This window comes from Venturia canescens, chromosome 6 (genome assembly GCF_019457755.1).
Source record: "Venturia canescens isolate UGA chromosome 6, ASM1945775v1, whole genome shotgun sequence".
Classification (NCBI taxonomy): Eukaryota; Metazoa; Arthropoda; class Insecta; order Hymenoptera; family Ichneumonidae; genus Venturia; species Venturia canescens.
The window spans coordinates 15527513-15547716 of record NC_057426.1 but is presented as its reverse complement, the minus strand read 5'-3'; the positions used below and the strand labels follow the sequence as shown (position 1 = coordinate 15547716).

The 20204-nt window shown below is 38.1% G+C and overlaps 2 protein-coding genes across 9 annotated transcripts in view; one reads left to right on the top strand and one right to left on the bottom strand.

Annotated features, from left to right (window-relative positions):
* Positions 1–1499: 1499 nt before the first annotated feature.
* On the bottom strand, positions 1500–3241 carry LOC122412629 (lysophospholipase-like protein 1). The gene is made up of 4 exons (XM_043422336.1): positions 3024–3241; positions 2463–2587; positions 2050–2310; positions 1500–1982 (listed from the first exon to the last, which is right to left on the bottom strand). Exons 1-4 carry the CDS (start codon positions 3109–3111, stop codon positions 1755–1757), a joined length of 702 nt encoding a protein of 233 aa, XP_043278271.1. The 5' UTR covers positions 3112–3241; the 3' UTR covers positions 1500–1754.
* Positions 3242–3556: 315 nt separating this feature from the next.
* The window catches only part of pnut (septin 7-like protein pnut), a 44837-nt gene continuing 28189 nt past the window's right edge, over positions 3557–20204 (top strand). The window contains exons 1-3 of one of the 8 annotated variants that reach the window (XM_043422320.1): positions 10268–10377; positions 11341–11453; positions 14295–14296. In XM_043422320.1, the coding sequence (XP_043278255.1) occupies positions 10283–10377; positions 11341–11453; positions 14295–14296 (210 nt within the window). In that variant the 5' untranslated portion in view covers positions 10268–10282. Of the gene's footprint in view, positions 4173–6104; positions 6107–10267; positions 10394–10775; positions 11454–14294; positions 14297–14409; positions 14547–17469; positions 17712–20204 lie in introns of those variants that run through there. The other 7 variants (XM_043422321.1, XM_043422309.1, XM_043422324.1 and 4 more) reach the window with 7 other exon arrangements.

Sequence of the window (20204 nt, the reverse complement as noted above, 5' to 3'; positions counted from 1 at the left end):
TGCCAAAGCGAGTGTGATTTTGATGCAGGCACACGCGTGCAGCGCGACATACTTTTTTGGTTAGTGCAACTTTTGCCATTTGTAGAAATGCCTAAAGTTCACAGAGTCCCTGTTTATAGTGTAACGCAAATGAAATTCATATCGATCCGCGTATATGGAGCCAAATCGCGAGATGTACTCGTGCAAAGTTTAAGCAAACCCTTTCGTGCCGAAAGAGCAGGTAACGAAAACTCTTTCGTGACTCGAAACTCTTTGACGAGAATCATTGACGTCGTCATCGTCGTTATGCCGACGCGGATATACCTTTCCTGCTCGTTCCCATGCCGAGAAGCGTGTGTGTCCGTAATAATGGTTCGTTTGCACGCTGGCGTTTTTAGTAGGAAAAAAAAAAACAGCACACCAACGAAATCGATGTTATCGGTTTGACCCCCTTTTTTCATTACGAATATACGACGGTTGTATAGACTTCTCTCTCATTCTTAACATCATTTTTCCTTCTGTCAATTTCAAACTATCGATTTTTTACCCAATCCCTTTTCAAAAATTGTTTTTATTTGTGAAAAAGGATGACAAAGTCCCTAGAACATTTTTTAATGTTTAGATGCGGATACAGAATATTGACAATGTCAATTCTCAGGCCGACGAATGGACGATATTTCGTGTCTCCGTGGATACAAATTAGAAATTGGGGAAAAATAAATTTTTGGTCCTTTTTCCAGATTTCTCGTCTGCTTTTCCGTTCGGTTAGCTCATCCCTCTTTTTTTTCTCTGCTCCATTCACAGGTTAGACATTATTAACCGCGAAAAGTGTCGGAAACGAGAGCACAGAAGAATAAGGGGGAAGGGAGTTAGATAGAAAAAGGTGTTGAAGAGTCCCACACTACATACTTCGAAGTAGTTTCGTACTCAGCCTCATCCTCTGTCTTTATATCGTTTCAAGGGACACTCGTAACAGCTTCTATACGAGATTCGTGTATGCAAACTACTGAAGCTGAAGTACTCTGGCTAAGAGGACGAGGATTTGTACACGTGTTATGTATATCTGTAGATGTGGAACTGGGTTCCCCAGCGCCCTCAGAGCACTCGTCATCAAGGAGACCTTTGTCCTTACCAGTCCTTGAATGAACGTCTCTCAAGAATGATTTTTTCGTCGCGTATTTTCTCCTTACCCTATGGAATCCATGCCAAGACGCAACAGAGTATTTTTCATGAAAAAAATATCATTGAAGCGTGTCTTGAATTTCACGATGCTATTGTACCATCAAGCCTTTTAAAAAATTAATCTCTATTTTTCAGACTATTTAAATGTGTGCTGCCACAGCTTCATTCGTGCAAAGCGACCCTTCACATTGCTTAAGTTTCTTTTTGGACTTGTTATTTTGAATTTGCCAACTTCATATTTATAAAATATTTCAAGTTGCCTAGCGAATCGTTTCAATAACAATGAAACAAAGATAATGAATCTATTTTAGAGCAAAAGCAAAGTGAATGCGTAGTGATCCTTAAAAAAATGTAGATCATTTATTCAATAACCCGAATGAATATGACATTGTGCAATTTTACAGTGAACACAAACTCAATGCTATATCGATATTTTTGTAGATCGAAGTAAGATGCTGTGTAACACATCGAAGTTTGTATTTTTTTCAGTATATATTTATTTATAGCTCGATTCAAGATTAAAAATGTGGAACAATTTGTACAAATTTTTCAACTTGTACTGTGTCGATGCAACAATATCATGTATTTTACTATTAATCAATTTCTGGCACAACATTGGCCAGCCATTCTTTGAGTTGTTCAATTTCTTCGCGGACTAGCTCGTGTCCAACATTGTCGATTGTTTTCAAAGTACCCTTTACCCCTAAGCTTTTGAGAGTATTGTGGGTAGTAACGCCCCATTTCAATGGCACAAGATCATCGCTCGTCCCATGAAATTGAAGCAATGGCGTAATGCTTTGTCCATTTTCTGTCTTTAGAGCCTGATTAGAATAAATTTATGAAGTATTTATTAAGTTACGGTAATTGCTTTGTCAAAAGATTTCATACCTCGTAAACTAGAGAATTGTTGTTCAAAAAAGAAGACATAACGAAACAGCCGGCGAATGATTTTTTCTGGCGATAAGCCACATGAAGGGACAATGCGCCACCCATTGAAAAACCACCGACCACTATACGTCGGAGTGGAATTCCATTCGCTACTTCTTTTTCTATCAGCTCTGATATTGCTTCGCACATAAAGTCAATAGAGGATTTTATTTCTGGTGCGCCGATAGCGACTGCGCTTCTGTCGAACCACACGTTACTCCGCTGCAATTTGTTCATTTCTGAGGTATTTTAGAGGGACTAAGAACTGCAAAAATTTGTTTACACCCCTCTGCTAAGTTCTATTGTCCCAATTGAACATCTCAAACGCAAGCAGACAAACAACGGTAATGTAAGTATTGATTTTTTTTTTTTACCATGCCACGTAAAGGTGTGTACGGTTGCGACGGAGCTGTCGGATACACAACTTTTATGTGAGGGAATCTAAACTTGAATGTAATGAGACTGGAAATCCAAGCCTCAACATCGCTGCCTGTACTTCCTGAAAAGTAAGAGCGGTAAGAATTTACATCTGCAATATTACCAAAGCTGATTTCATCTTTTTAATTTGCAGAAGCCACGTGGGATAATAATATATCATCATTATCAGTGAAAGAAAATTGTGTGCTCGAGAGAAGTCATCTGAAATTTACGAAAAAGAAATTAAAATAATTTTGTTCTTATAGACGTAATTTGTTTCATTTGTTCATCTCGGAACGAGATTTGCAAATAGATCGAAACAACACCACGAATTGAGTCAAAATTTGGATCTGACGATGAGGAATCTGGGCAAAAAAGTCCTTAATTTTTTTGTTGTTGAATAAATTTTATCAATTTGGAATGAAACAAAATGAACTGCCTGTTTTCATAGCTATCTCTCTCGCTCCCACGCTTATGGAATCGGGATTCGTGATGGACAAACAAATATATTTTCTCACCTGAACCATGGAAAAAAAACAATGTGGCAGTATGTTTTTTTGTTGGATTAGATATAATAGTTCTCGAAGCTGAAATAACTGATGCCATATTTGACGAAATAATTGTTTGATAAGACTAAATATCTAGGCCGCGGTGGCCGCGTATTTTCGGCGCAGTGTGTTGACACGCGAATCGTGAAAACAAGTGTTTGCGCGCCAAAAGTATAGATTCAAAATAATTTTAAGTAGTCCAAATTGTTTTTTTTCTCCCTATTCCAAAAACCGCTCCATATGTCTTTGTCGATATTTATACATATGAAATTCGTCAGAATAACAAATTTTTAACTGTAACCAAAGAAAGGATCGTTGTAAATTTTAAATGAGAAATACATATATCGCGAAGTCCTTGCCGACGGAGATATTTGCTTGTGGCCGCGTGGGTAAAACCCACGACTACGCAAGATGGCGTTAACTCAACGTTAAGGAGTGAGCGCCGCTACCGTCTAATACCAGAACAATCGGAGCGCGAAGCGCGACATTGATCGCTGCTGCCGGAACAGTATATCGCGCGTTCAACTCCGAGAGCTATTCTGTTCACGTCAGAGAAAACAAAAAAAATTCGAGTTTGGCACCATAAAAATAATCAGTGATATACCAAAAAAAGGGAGTAAGAAAGAAATAAAAGCAAAAAAAACGACCACGAATCTGACGCCTACGGTTCGGTTTGGTACTGTTGAAAAAAGCTGCGCACGCATATGTCCACGCGAAACAACGTTCAGAAGAGTGAGCTTCGTGAGAAATTTGAAAATCCACGAATAGTAGTGTACTTATACGCGGTTGAGGGTTCCGAAGTGGTAGGGGTAAAAAGCGATCGTTTGTCATTGCTCAGCGGAGCTGTCACGCGTGTTTTTTTGGTTGCCGCCGCGCCGTGATGAGTACGCACACTTATTTTATAACCTGTGATTGAGAAAAAAAAATAAAAAAAAAGAAACAACCGATAAATTCGCCAATCGTGAGGTTGAGAAAGCAAAGAAATTGATTCGCTTTCGGGAGTGTCGTAACGTGAGAAAAATAAGCGTAATTTTCGTTTACGTTCGTGCATTTGAGTGAAGTTATGTTCGATAAACGTTGGTGATTCGTCCGAGCTGACAAAAACGATGCAGAGAAGCGGTAAGTTGAAACTGTTTGCATACATATCCATCAGTTTTCTTATATTTTTTTAACGCCCTGTGTAATATCGTAATATTCATTTTGGCAACACTGGGCGGCGATCGATAACCACTCGCTCGACCAATAGGATATAACCTGACTTTCAGAAAATCGAGTCACCGCTCGAATATTTTGAATAACGAGAGCGTTCCGAAATTCGCTTTCTTGTTCGCTGCTGTGTCTATAACACGATTATTTTTTTTTCCAACCAACTCGACGACCATTTTGCGAGCGCCAAATTTCCGTATCAATATAAAAGACATAGAACGTACGGTGCGCCATTGGATGGTGGTCCACGGTGTCCACGGTCAATACCACACTATACTATCTCACCTAACCGCTGTCCCTTTTGTTCTTGTCTTCATTTTTTAGTGTTTTTTTTTTAACCTGAGAAACGCCGTTCTCTAAAACGGTAAACTCATTAAAAAAAAAAATCTGATCAGAAAAGGGTGGAGTTGATGTAATCGACTTTTTATTCATCCCAACGAGAGCTAGGAATACTTTGTGTTTTACAAATTAAGAGTTAAGGTTTTATAAAATCGAAAACTAAAAACATGGAAGTTACCTACTGACTACGTTTATATACACGGCGCTCTTATTCCGGTTTAGTTATATCAATATAGATATACAAAATATATATCTATTGATAAATATATACAAATATTACCCATCCGGACATACAAAACCGGTATAAAAGTGTCGTGTAAATATAGTCACTGACAAAAGATGTGTTCCAAATGTTGACTTTGACTCTTCGTCAGTAATGTTAAATCTCAAATATGAAAATGGCTTTAATTTCATTTACAAACTCATACAATCATTTTCTTTCTAATCAATTTGAATTTTTTGAATCTGATTTTATTGTCATTGTGGAAAATAAATTAATTTCAATTAATCCAGCAGTACAATATTTTTCACAACTTTCGTATCAACTATTTTGGCATTCAGTTTTTTTTTCTCACTATTTGGAAGCATCGATAGAGTCTTTCATAGTTGATGCATTGACGATGAAAAAATAGTTCTAAATGAATAAAGCTTGGAAATATAAATCTTTGGAGAACAACGAAAAAGTGTTTCTCTCTCTCTCTCTCTCTCCCCCCCCATATATTCATGAAGGAAGAAATAGCGTATAAATGTCAAAATCTATGGATGATCATCGAATTTACTGCTATCCGACTCATCGCCGTGTTTTTTTTTCAAAAGAGGCTAATTTCAGCTTACTTTTGGATATACTCGCGATAAATTAAACGTTTGGGAACCTAATTTCCGAATGAAGAGTTCAAAATTTCGGAGAATGAAAATGGAGGCGGATCGAGTACGTACAATGATGTGTCAATATTATGAAAAAGAAGAATAACATTTAACGAAAGTGCGAAAGCTTTTGTTATTACTTTCTTTCGAAAAGTAGCTGCTGTGGATTTCGTACTTGGCGTGTTCTTTCTTATTCTTTTTCTACTACGTCTTGTGTGACTCGTTTAACAAATGGCATTGAGCCAGATAGTTCTTTACTCAAGCGTTGATTCTTATGAAAAACTCGTGACCCTGACACGTGAGCAGATGAGGTGGTGAGTCATGACAACGGTCCTTGTTACATCCAACGGAGCCGGGGTGCAAGGAGTGTGATATTTCTTGAGCGTCTTTCCAACGCTCTTTTCATTCTTCAAATTATTATTGAGTACAATAGAGTCAGTGGATCCTTGGGCCTAAAAATTATTCATCAGGTTTGAACATTTGAATGTTGGATCAAAATCTGTAGATGGTGTAAAGAGTCGAAAAATTTGAGTCAACTTAAGATTCAATAAAAAAAAGATAGAATTGCCGAAAGCTGGCAAATGTAAGAGCAATGTTAGTTTTGATAATCGTCAAAACATGACTCGAACGATGATGCATGAGCGGTAGAGTACATAATGGAGGACAATGGAAAAACAACTAAGGGTGCAAAGTTCATTTTAATTGTATTGCACTTGAACTAGGTGGCCACCGGTATTTCGCTCTCGTTTTCATCCCTCGCGGGCGAGCCTGCGTGTGTGCGAGTTCTGTGTGACCCTCGGTAGTATGAACACCGCGCATTTTGTTTACAGTGCATTCATAACGAAGGCACAAGGACGACTGGAGGGCACTTGAGAAAACAGCGAAAAAAAGGAGGGAAGCCTTCGGTACTTTGGGAGCTTATGCAATTCGACGTGTATGAATAACTTTGATGATTAACGTCTTACCGAGTATCGTCATTTCTTTACCACAAACAATTATATATATGTACTTGAATCTGTTATTCCAATTTTCTAATCTCACGACTTAATGGCATTCCATATGCACCAATTTTATGGGCTGCACAAAAATCTTATCTTATATTATAGCTACCGCATCGGTGCATCCTCGCGATAGATCCAGCACAAGATGTGGTGTTGCTCTTTGGTGGAGACGTCAAGTCCGCATCAAAGCTGACGTCTCCATCTTCTTCGGAGTGCTCGATCATATTCTTTTCGATTGAAGCAAACTTTTTACTTTTTACGACGCTGTCCCTTCCTTTCTCCTGTAACTCGAGCTCTGAAAATCAAGCTACAAAAATGTCCACGCAAAGCCGCCGTTCCAAGCGAACATCCTACCAATTCTCGCGCATATTTTCAGCTTATTTTGCCTCCTCATAGACGAAACTATGTGATGGTGAACATTTTTTTTTACAGTTTTCAATGTCAATGTCCTCAAAATGTCCTAAAACATCGAAAAATCATATCTAGAAAAAATATCCGGATGTGTGTGCGTGTGTGTGTGTGTCTGTATGTTATGGCACTGCAAAATTCAAACGCTTATAACTCGAAAACGATTTGAGATACAGGGCTACCGTTTTGCCACAGATGTTAATCTATACAAGCTCTTCATTCTCTGATAATTTTGTCAGAATTTATAAAAAAATACGAATCCTACGACGTTTTGAAATTTTCGAAAAAAGGGTGTCGACGCTCTAACTTCCGGAAGTTTTAAGATTTATTACTGATTATTTTTTTATAAATAGGTTATCATAAAGGCTGTGTCTACTCGTCCGGAGGCCGGACGAACAAGCAATCGCTATTCGTCCGGATATTTATCGAAAATGAGACCATATTTGTTCTGTTTATACTTTCTTTGAATATAACCGTATAAAATGTACATATCCTGACAAATAATTACAAGTGATTCGTCGGGATATGGAATACATAATGGTACAATATATCCGGACGAATAATCGTACGGTATTCATCCAGATATCTCGATTATGCTCGCTCTCGTACATGTCCGAATGAGTAATCATACGTAAATCGTCCGGATATTGAATGATACATGATGGTATTGTATCTTTCTGTGCGGAATCGTTGGGCGAGTTCGAAACGTATTTTCTTTGGAGTAAACTTTGTGTATCTTGAAAATAATTGTGTTAAAAAATTATAGCGAAATAAACGAAAATTTGATGAAGTGATGATTCATTAAAATTTTTAATAGTCATTCTCGGGGGGCTCCACACCCAGACCCCCGCCGCCCGCGTTAAAATCGCTTACGGGTGTTTAGCATCAAACGTAATATGGGGGTGGACGTGGCTCAAGCCAGATTTCGATAAAACGTCCTTCTCTACGACGTTCCCAAAACGTACTGCTTCCAATGAAATTGGTTGTACATATCCGGACGAATACCGTACGCTTATTCGTCCGAAAACATTGCACTTCATATATTCGATATCCGGATGAATACCGTACAATTATTCGTCCGGATATGTACTGCACACTGGTATCGTCATGTATCCGGATGAATACGCACGGTTAATTAATCCGGATATATAACGAATAAAAGAAAGTATCTGTAACGACGACGCTGAAGTTTGCAACGTTGGAGTCCAACGAAATGAACGAAAAAAACATTTGTAGTTCACCAATTTTTGACTTAACGAAGTATCAGTGCAGATTGAAAAACTACGAATTGCGAATTCGACAGGAAATGAAATTGGAGAATTACTCGAATTATTGGAGAGATTTTTTAAATCATTTCGTTGGACTCCAACGTTGCAAACTTCAGCGTCATCTGTAACGTAGGTATAACCAGATACAATATGCTAACCTATACGCTTTCCGGACGAATAACCGTCGCGTATTCGTCCGTACTTCGGACGAGTAGTCACTCCGTATCATAAAAGGAAGGTTGGTATTGAATTCGGGAAATATCGGTTGAGCGGTTTAAATTTTATGATTTTTGGTATTTTACGAAAATACGAGTTTTTCGAAAAATCGTCTAGCCGCTTTAATTTTCAGAAATTTTGTAAGATATTGTGTATAAGTCTGTACTTCTTCTATACTTACCAGCAAAGTTGTTGGAATTATTTAATTCAAATGTAAATAGAAAAACGATCAAATTGAAAGTTGTAAAAAAGTAACAAATTGTTTTCTCAAGCTTTTAGAACAATGCTGAAAGTTTCCTCTATGAGGAAGCCAAAATGAAAAATATAGCACTTCATAGAGTAAGCTTTGAGCATCGTGCATCTTGACCACCTTGAGGAAACAATTTGCAAATTTTAATTTTCAACATTTTTTTCCTTAAATCATGCTACAAATCTCCTACAATTCGTTTCGGTACCTCATTCTCGCCGAGTTTCTTGTTACATACCCGTGTGCATGGCCTTTCCACGGTTCTTCATCCGTCATGCGAGTGAGAACCAACAATTGTGTAATTGTGAGACAAATAAAATGACGGTTTTTACTCTGGACCTCGGAGTTAAAAAATCTGATTCGATCATTAAAAACCGACGCCACCTAGCTCACTACCGCGCTGCAGCATTCTCGGAAGGGAAGTGTATAAACTTTGATATATCTGATAATAAATATCATTAAAAAATGACAAATAGACCCTCGATACGTTTCCTCTGTTATGTAAATACAAAGCGAATAAGAGTTACGTAGTCGCGAAATTGCAACGTAACAACTTGCCCTCCGATTGACGTTCAAGTTTAATCGTTATTCATGCGTTTATGCAAATAACGTGCAGAGAAGTGGATAGAGAGGGTTCGCCGCTCGCGAGAAGTCTCTGGGCTTTCGGTGCGAGCTTGCTGGCTCTAATCCGGGGATGCGGTATAAAACAGTTTTGGTGAGAGCATCGCGGCGCGAGCTCCGCGTACACACGAACGCGTTCATTCAAATTTCGTCTTGTCTCAATTTCAATAATAATAGAAGAAAGAGAAACGTTGTCGATCGCAAGAAGCCTCTACACGGAGAGACTTTTATAGCAATAATTATTATGTTTTTAAAGTAACGTCGAACCATATCAATATTATAATAATAATCGTTACAGAGTGTGTCTAATAATACAAAAGTTTGAAGAACCATTACCACAATCCATAGTAAATAACGCGCTGTAATATATCAAAAATGAAGACCGAGCGAATTTTTATTAAAAACATAGTAAATAATGAAATGATGTGATGAAAATTTAGGAGATAACATAGCAATCTCTGTGCTATACGAAAAATTGCATAGTTTCGTATTTCCCTTTTTACTGTACTGAATTTTGCTCAATAACATAGCAAAATTCATGCGCTCACCAATTATATGAGGCGTTGCGAGTATAAACATGAAAATTAACTAGTGGCACATAGTAAAATTTCAAGCAATCGCTTATAAACGGACTTTGTCAAGTAAATCTTCATCGAAAAGAAAATTTACTTCTTTTCGGACGGTGCGACTCAACAGTACAAAAATTTTCGACATTTCACCAATTTTTAACATTTCACCAAAGACACGAGTGACATTCGGACGTCGATACATCGTTCGATGTAAAAATGTCACAGACCTAAATTTTGCCTGTCGTTCATAGTAAAATTTGAGAGAACTGCTTTTGGCATCAAAATTACTATGCACTTTGGTGAAATGTAATAGAATGGCGATATAGAACAGCGCTGCTACAAAACATAGCAAATTTTTCTAGCAAATTCATCCGAAATATTCGTATAAAAGTCTCTCCGTGTACTATATCGAGTAATCGAATAATCGAATCGACGCTTTTCTTCCTGTTTTTCCGCTCACTTGTGCGGTTTCTCCCGCCCGGCCGCGGCGATGCTTGGTGTGTTTGTTCCTTATTTCTGCACAGTTGGAGGTTGTCACGCGACGCGGCCGCCACACAATGTGGATAAAATAAATGTTGTGCTCCGGTAGGTGCACCCACCGGTAACTGATCCAATTTAAACGTTACCTCGTTCGTTACGGCATATATTTATCTTCCTGAAATCCTAGAGCGGATTTCAGTTTGTGTATCCACCGCGAAGCTTCGTGTTTTCACTCGAGGCCTCCAAGCTTTCAGCTTGGACTCGACACTCCGCGCGCCCCAACTATATTCTATCTCGGTCCGCGGAAACGACTACAATTGCGAAGCGCTTACACATCGAGTGCGTCTTCGAGTGCCGGCTTATAATTTCACTACTTTGACAACAAAATCGTCGTTATTCATCCATTGACCTCAGTGACCAACGTACTTTTATTCTCGAAGGAACACACACACACACACACACACACACACGCACGCACGCACGCATACACACGCACGCACGCGCGCGCACACACACACACACACCTGTATCACACAGGCTCCATGGAATTTAGTGATTTTCGAATTACGTCACGCGCATACGCTCTCATTGTCGCGGTCTTTTACGACTCGCGAAGCTCCATGCTTTTTACCCTCAATTAACAATAAAATATATAATGCTTTTCTTCAATGTATAAGAAGCGTCAGCTACCGTTCGCAATACTTACTTCGATCACTTGTTAATTCGTGAAAATTTGATGTATGCGCGCGGTTTATAGGTACGCGAATACGCACTCGTGTTTTATTTAAGATCGTGTTTGGAATTCCGAGTCTTCGCGTGAATTTCTTATTCTCTTATTTCGTTATTTTTCACTTTATTTTTCGTTTCTGAGGGGAGAAATCTATTTCCAGTCGGGGTTTGTGCAGTAGCGTGGCTCGTCCTGTGCGCGCATCTCGCATCCTCTTCTTCAACTTGTTTCCTTACAGCAGTACCATTCCTCCATTTCGATAATTTGTTGTTGAAAATAAAGTAGCGAAACGAGCAGAGAAAGCGATTAGAACGTCCGGTGTTGAAAAATTCGACTTACAGGCTTGAGGGACCCGTAAGGTCTTTCGAGTATAGTTCGAACAAGTCGTCAGGTTCCAGTCAATCAATGATCAGAATGGAAACGTCATCCGTCGTCTTTGTGCCTCGAAGTCCACGTAAGATTGATCATTTTTTTCTCAATTTTTAATTGCCCTATTGAATAAAGGAGAACACACAGTGAATCTAGAATGAAATTCGTTCATTTCTCTGCGCGACGTTTCGTTTACTCTTCATAAAACCGCCGATTGCATGCATATAAAGCGATGAAAAAAAAAACAGACAGTCCCTAATTGAACCGTTTATTCGTCTGATTGCTAAACATTCCCCGAGTTTATTTCCCGTTCAGAGAATTCCTCGCTGCATCGAATGACGACACTCTTATTCATCTCCCTTGTTGTTTTTTCCTATACAACATTTCTCGCGACTGGTGTCGCATCAACTTCACTCTAAAAGCATTTCTCGTCTCATGCTGTTCGGATAAATCGCTTTACCGATTTTGATGACGAGATACCGCGAGAGAACAATTCCATTCATTGTGAGCTGTGCGATAAATTTATTTCCTCAAAATATGGTGCCTCGATCATCATTTAATATCCTCAATGGCGCTGTAGCCAAGACGCAAGATCTTGTGAGGACGAAGAGCTTGTGCACGAATAAGTCCTCAAAAAATACAGAAAATTGCGCTGTAATCGTGGCAACAACGCCATACTCCAGTATGCTCGGTGTTGCCCGAAATCTTATTTATTTATCACGAAAGAAGTTAAAAATGTTCAAATGGTAATTAAATCTAGAAAGGTGCTTGAACGTTTGAGGAATAAAAACACCGTTGCCACCGTTGGATGGTCAAAAATTGCCATTTTTACTTTCTCATAGAGGAAGCTATGTGACGATGAAAATTTTTTTTTTCCAGTTTTCAATGTCAATGTGCTCAAAATGTCCAAAAACATCAAAAAATCGTATCTAGAAAAAATGTCTGGATGTTTGTGTGTTTGTGTATGTTATGGCACTGCAAAATTCAAACGCTTATAACTCGAAAACGATTTGAGATACAGGGCTACCGTTTTGCCACACATGTTAATCTATACAAGCTCTTCATTCTCTGATAATTTTGTTAGAATTTATAAAAAAAATACGAATCCTACGACGTTTTGAAATTTTCAAAAAAAGGTGTCGACGCTCTAACTTCCGGAAATTTTAAGGAGGGTGGCTACATTCGTCAAAATGATAAGAAATTGATCAAATTTGGCGATAATGTTCTTCAACATCAACTGTGAAAACACAATTTTTTTCAAAATTTTCTTCTGCTTAGTTATCGAGTAATTACACATAGCAGATTTCTTATGCCCGGAATGTATACCTATATATATGGAAACGCTATGCTTGTACACGTGAACTTTAGTGATTAATTACTCGATAACTGTACAGAAGGAAAATCTTAAAAAAATTGTATTGTCAAATTTGGCACTAAAGAATATGTTCACCAAATTTGATAAAATTCTGATCATTTTGAAATTTTTTATGTTTTTAGCATGGTTTAGCATAGCAACATTGTATCGTCACTATCCACCCTACTTAATTCCATAATTGGTGGAACGACCCATATATCTGTACGTTGCGAAAAAAGTTTTACTTCAATTGTGTGGTCTAAAGCACACTCACTTTTTTACTAATTTTTTTTTTTTATAAATAGATTATCATAATAGGAAAGTTGGTATCGAATTTGGGAAATATCGGTTAAACGTTTTAAATTTTATGATTTTTGGAATTTTACGAAAATATGAGTTTTTGGAAAAATCGTCTAAACGCTTTAATTTTTGGAAATTTTGTAAGATATTGTACATAAGTCTGTACTTCTTCTATACTTTTCAGCAAAGTTGTCGGAATTGTTTAATTTAAATGTAAATAGAAAAAGGATGAAAATTGAAAGTTGCAAACTATTTTTTCTGATGGCTCGTCATTCAGTTTTAGGAGCAGTATATAAGCCTAAAAAAATAACAAATTTTTTTCTCAAGCTTTTATAACAATGCTGAAAGCTTCCTCTATGAGGAAGCCAAAATGAAAAATATAACAGCATCTCATAGAGCATCGTGCATCATGACCATCTTGTTTTTCATCTTAATTCCACTGCCCACAACAGTACTGAACCCGAGACTCTACCGAGTCTCTTGATACGCGACTGGTTTTATTTTCAAGTAATGCAAAGCGGAGTTGCTCGATGTAGAGTTGACACCCTGCCTAAAAAAATGCGTAAACAAAGTGCGTATCCAGTGACGCGTTAAATATAGGCATCTCGGACAAAATGAACCGTGTTTAATCGCGAATGTGTATCTCGAAAACTAAATGATGAATCGATTTGAAATTTTGGCAGTCGCTTCACGAATAAATCTTATTATTATACCGTATTAAATTTCATTTGACAAATTTTTTTTTTCAGTATTTGCATTCCCATTGAAACGGAAAATTGCGAAAATAATTCAAAATTGACATTCGTTATACAAGCTCGATTTGAGGATTTTCGTAAATCGAAAGCTAAAATGCAGTCGACTGATAAATTTGCATCATTTCCGATAGATCATTTTTTCGAAACTCGATGAGTTGTTATGTTGTAGTACGAAGCGCGTTTGCGAATAATATAAATAAAAATGTATTTCTAACGATCTTGCTTATTTCCTCTCTTCCTCTCCCGTTCTCTTTTCCAATCCTATACGCACTATTCTTATCTCTTTTCCCTCATTCTTATCGCCACGATCCACGCCCTTTTGTTGTTTTGTTTCCGGTCCTCGTACGGATGCTGCACGACCACACGATTATTCGCATACACACGATCGCATCGTATGTGAACGCGCGCGCGCACACACACTCCCGTGATATGTATACGCAAACGGCCCTCAATCACGACAACGCGTCACCGATCCGCATTTGGTCGCCGTTGCCAACACGCTCACAACCTTGTATAGCGGTAAGTCATCGCCGATAAGAAAAAAATAAATGCTTTTAGTTGTATGACCGTATAGCAGTTATCGCTCGACCGTTCATCGCGACGAACGGCAAATACTTCATTTAATTCGCTCGATTGTTCGTAATACCTACTCCGCATTCGAGTAAAATTATTTTATCGCTTTTATAAGATTCTTGCCCGCATTGGTGTGCGCGTACCACAGCCGGCTCCCGTCGTCGTTGCATCTCTCCGATAATTACCATTTTCAAGGGTACCCCACTATACCTCATACGCGATTATCAGGATTCTCATATACGATCAGTTCGAAATTGAAGAATAAATTCAACCATTTTCAATACTTTACGCCGCGATCATTGATTTTTTTCGTACCACATGTCTTATTTGAACTAATTGTTTTTGGATCGAGTAGTGCTGAAAAAATTACACTGAAGTTTGCAACGTTGGAGTTCAACGAAATGATGTAAAAAAAAGCCTCCAGTAATTCCAGTAGTTCTCCAATTTCGTTCCCTCCCGAATTTGCAATTTTTAGTTTTTCAAGCTGCACCGATAATTCGTGAAATAAAAAATGGGCGAATTACAAATGTTTTTTTTTCGTTCATTTCGTTGGACTCCAACGTTGCAAACTTCAGCGTCGTCTGAAAAAACTGTAAATTCCAGATAATTACAGATAATTGCGAAAAAGGCAAGAACGCAAATAATATGCGCGCAATAACCAAAACCAAAATCCACCGACGTGTTTCATTCAACATTTTTTTCGTTCTCATTATTGCGTTGATAATCAATTTCCGGAACGGTTATCAACGCTCGTTGATTTATTTCGGACTTTCCGCTAACCGATAATTAAGGATTAAGTTTTTGTCGATGGATTTTAGTCGTCAACATCAAGTACTGCGTGGCCATAGAATAATTATTGTGACGTAAAGCTTGCATTTAATTATAATCGACGTCGAGTATTTGGATTTTTATTCGAAAAAGAAGTTGAAAAGGAAAATTTCTTTCAGACCCTTTTCCCGAGGCAATTCATATTTTGTTGTATATATTTCGACGAAAATAGCGAACGCGGGTGCGTTTGCCAAAGTATTGAAGACCATGCTCGAACCATAATGCAATTCTCCTCGAAAAGCTTCGATTTTTCATCCAATCCTGGTCTAATTTACACCGAGTGGCAGTATCAGATATGAGACACGTTTAATTATTCTTCCGCGTGCAAGTGAATAAGAAAACGAATTAACTTTAGCACAATAAATAATGCTGTAATACCTGCTTTCATTGAGGTACTATTTGGGATTTCTGGCTCGCGATCAGCGTTAAATGTTAACAAAAATTGTACTCACAAGCTCGGTTCGTCTAGTCACGAGTATTTGTGCATTGCGCTTCGAAAAATCCGCAGAAAGGTTGTTGAAAAGTTAACCCAAGACGATCACACCTCATGAGAATCTCGTGGTGGTCACATGGGGTGTGTCACACCCCAAGCACTTTAGAGCGCTGTAGCATTTCGTAGAATTATTTTGAGGGCTCAACAAAAATTGAGAACATATTTCAAATGTTTCTCTATTATCCTATCCAAGAACGGAACGAAAATTTTAGTTTGAAGTATGTTTAAAAAATTTTTGAAAAAAAACTCGCGAAAAAGCCTTTTTTTTTACAAAAAATGCTGTATTTTTTTTTTGGTTTTTTGACATATCAACAAAATTCAAGCAGGATCTGATTTGTGAAAGCATTCTCTTTCTGGTGAGTATAATGGTTTTTGTGGGTTTTTTTAAAAAGTATATTTATTCCGCACTATGAACATGCGGATTTCAGCAGCAAAATGATGTACAAGATGTCAATGATTTTTCATGTAAGATGATAATTCCTTTATTCAAAAATAAAAAAGTAATGTAAAAATAATAATAATACAGCCAAATAATGTTATAAAAATAAATTCACTCAATGCCCAGTGCACATTCGGTGCACAGATGGCCTGGGCTGTGTCACACCCCATGTGACCGTCTTGGGTTAAATGCGTTGATGAGCGCGATCTCTCAAAGTAGTTATCAATAAAAAAATTCATTTACAGCAAGATTTTTCATAGCGCAGCGAGACAACATTGAACAAATGGAGGAGTCGCCAAATTATCTCGAAACGTGTATAAAATTATATGACGTTAGGGTATTTTACACCATGTAAGAAAAAATATAAAATTGCATCTTTGTGCGATAGATTTTGTAAAAAATAAACAAGAAACGTCAGTATTTATTCATAAAAATGCAATGGAACTCAATTTTAAAAATCGTCTTTTTTCATCTATTTTACAAATGTCTAAAACGCCGATAGTAAACAATATAAATTTTACAAGTTATTATCGCGTTTGTGAACTTTTATCATTTATTTTATTAAAATCGCATCATGGAAGACGGTTTTGTGAAAGCAGAAAGTACAGATCAACCAATAATAAATACGTCGATGGTGGCGATGAATCTACAATTTTCGTGACTTTTTTACACTTGTATTATTGCATTCAGGCACAAGACATCAATGATATACGTTATAACTAATTATATTTTCACATATCTTTTTACTTGGTTTTTCGCAGTCGTATATCGCCTATACTAACGGAGTAACTTCGCAAACCGAAACAGCATGGCGGCTAGCGTTACCGCGCGAAAATTCGAAATCAAATGAAAAATAGTTTTCAAGACACTTATCGGTCTTGAAAAATGAAAATAAAAATTCTACTGGTTCATTACGATCTCAGGATTAACTTTTAAAAAGTTTTTTGAGGAAAAATTAAAAGAAAATAAAATCCTATCTCTTTGCCCAGCGGTAAAGTCAAAAATGCTTGAAATTCACCTTTCAAGAAGCTTTCGCGATGAGAATGAATTAGTCGCTCAGGTCAATTACTCGCGATTGCGAGAGAGAACGCATTTGTTCGAAGAACTTGTGAGCGGGAGCACAATGGGAGTCATAGACTCGTATGCACACCGAGCGATTGATCTCTAACCCTTTTTTTTTATTCCGAAGAGTACAACTGCCTAATCGTGATACGAATACCGCGTACTCGAGTTAATGTATAATATGCGCTCAACGGAATACCCATCGCGGCATTCGCGGCCAACGAACCTCAATATGGTTAAGAGGCACTTTACGCACTTTCCCCCTTCTCATCACGTTTCGTAACTCGGTCGCACTAGTGCCTATGATTGGTGATTTCGTAAATAAAGCGTGCGTGACTCGTCGATTAAATTACGCTTCGTATATCGTATTTCATCCCTCGATAGATACGAGTGAAAAAAAATATATTCTACGTATACCTTTGAGAAGCTAGCCTGAGAAAGCTATCGAAATGACAACGCCAACGTTCCGTCGACGTCTCGATCCATCGGTTCTTGCCAAATTCCACGAGCGACATCAGAACAAAGTTTCTTCCGAACAGGTACAACCCTAACATTCTAATTTATACCTTTTATTTTGATTACTTTTTTTATCCGTGGTGGCGCGTATTGAAAATGTGATTCAAGATTTTTCGTGTGAATTTGAAGCAGGTAATCTAGCTTAGATTGATTTTTCTGAGATAGGCATCGGTGATTCACACGCGATTCCATATCTTCCCCGAACCGCCGTGAGGGAATGGCGCGCGGAAATGGGAACGTAGATAATAAAGAGCGCGTCGAGCTCATCCGTCGTCTGGCGTGCGCGAGGTTCATCCACGGTTTACACATTGCATCGAGATCCGAAGAAATTTTCAATTGCTCCCATTTTTTAATTTCCAAAAATCTAATCTCCCGCGAGACGAAAATTTCGAGCGCGTGAGTCATATTAATGATCTTCATCATTTACAATTTCAACAATATAATTGAAAGTCTGAAAACGGGCAATGGACAGCCCCGGAGCAATCGGTTGCAGTAACTGCGAGAGTGACCTCGCGCTCTTAATCCTAAAGCACGCGCGCGCCATGCCTTTGCGTGCGAAGGATACTTTGTATGCTAGTGAGACAGTAGGAAGTACCTGAGGCGTGCTAGGGTGCCAAGTACACAATGTGTGGCAGCAGAGAGGAGAGGAATCCTCGTACAGTGCCCATGTGACCTTAATTGGACTTGGGAGTCGTGCGGAGTCGATACAAAAGGGGCGAGCAACAACGCTTGTATATATTAATGGCTCGCGTTGTTTCGTATATCTATTTATTTTATGAATCTCGCGTTATAACGTGTGTACGAAGCACACCAATCGCGGCCAATGGAATCAGTCTATATTGATACTGTTATAAGAATTTACGTGCACGTATGCTATACATGCATCCGAAAGCGAAGTTCAACGGCGAGCAGCGAGGCCATTGACAAAAAGTCTCTTTCCAACTCGTCACAGATTTATTCGAAGGGCTAAAAAGAACGAAAGCTTCGTCACGTGTCGTGATGAACGTTGAGCATCGATTATCGTCGTTATTGGACTTTGGATAAAATCGAAACTCTGACGGATAATTCGATAATTCGACAGCAAACGTTGATAAATTGAATCCTGCTTTTTCATTAGGATATAATAGGTTTAAGTTTTTTTTTTTTTTTCCAGAACCCGGAACTCTGTAGAAACGAGTCTTTGGTTTCGAGAAGCCTCAAAAACAGTATTTTATTGTTTGGGAGTTGAGCGAATATGTTACACTCGCGCTCAAAGTCGTTTTCAACGCTACACGAAGCGGGCTATGAAGATGGGCCAGTTTTTCTTTTCTCTTCTTTTACTTTCCTTCCGATAACGATGCTCCGGTGCGTATACATGCGTGGAATACCGGCTCGGAGAGCACGCCAATTCTTAGCCGAGTATCAAGATTTTATTGGTTGCTAGGATTCTTTAAAACTCGCGTTATTGGTCGACAAGCTTTATTCGCGAGGAAACTACTCGAGGGAACGCCGAGCTGTACACTTCTGTCTGTCATTGGAACGGGCGTATCGCGTCTCTTGCTTTTCGAATACAAAAGATTCTTTCTTTTTTTCTCATTTTCAATGCGAGAAATCGATTCACAGCTGCACTTTTTCACACCCGGATATATCGATTGTAGTTCTCAAATTTTCGATGCACTCTGAGATAAATTTATTATGAATCTTGTAATTTACTACGAATCAGGGAGAAATAGTATATTTCACTCCCGTCGAGTGGATACTATTTTTCACCACACATGCACCGAAAATTCAACCTTCCGATTTCGGTGCATGTTTGGTGAAAATGGAGTCAGCTCATTAACCCATTAAAGTGCAAAACGACAATCTTGGATACGCAAATTTAAGTACACAGTTTTAACTGAGGAACAAAAGAAAAATTGTTAAAAATCTTTTATAGAGGGTTTTCGAGGGTGCTCTTTCAGAATCTAGCATTTATTTTGTAAAATTATATCAAAACCTTTTTCTCTCCATTATACCAGAACACTTTTTGTTCCCTCTCAGTTTTTCCAAAATGGCGGTTTTTGCAAAACAGCATGACGTTAATTTTCATGATATTTTTCTCAAAAAGTTTAAACTTGACGAAAAAATTTTATAACACAAAAAGTGTTTAGAATCATCCAAAGAATAGGTGTAAAATTTTTGAAACTTTTCAAAAAAATTGTCAAAATTCAAAAATAGGTAAAAATTTTTTGAAAATAATCACAAGTGTTTTTTGGATGATTCACTACATTTTTCGTACTAGAACATTTTTTCGTTCAGCTGATACTTTTCGAGAAAAAAAAATCATGAAAATTTACATCATGCTGTTTGGTAAAAACCGCCATCTTGGAAAAACTGAGAGGTGAAAAAGGGTCCATAACCAATGTTCTGGAAAGGCCAGACACTAAGGACACCTTTGCCGGCGATCATACTACGGTTATTCGAGTGCAGCAATGAGGAACGATTTGAAAGAAAAAAAATTCTCGACTTTTTAAGGAAGCTCGGTCGCGTAGGGCCGG

Excerpts from the sequence above, each read along its gene's own strand:
- LOC122412629 (XM_043422336.1), bottom strand. The coding sequence starts at position 3,111 with ATGGCATCAGTTATTTCAGCTTCGAGAACTATTATATCTAATCCAACA. Across the intron at positions 2,311-2,462 it reads ACACACCTTTACGTGGCATG|CGGAGTAACGTGTGGTTCGA; the intron begins GTAAAAAAAAAA and ends AACAAATTGCAG. Across the intron at positions 1,983-2,049 it reads ACAATTCTCTAGTTTACGAG|GCTCTAAAGACAGAAAATGG; the intron begins GTATGAAATCTT and ends TATTCTAATCAG.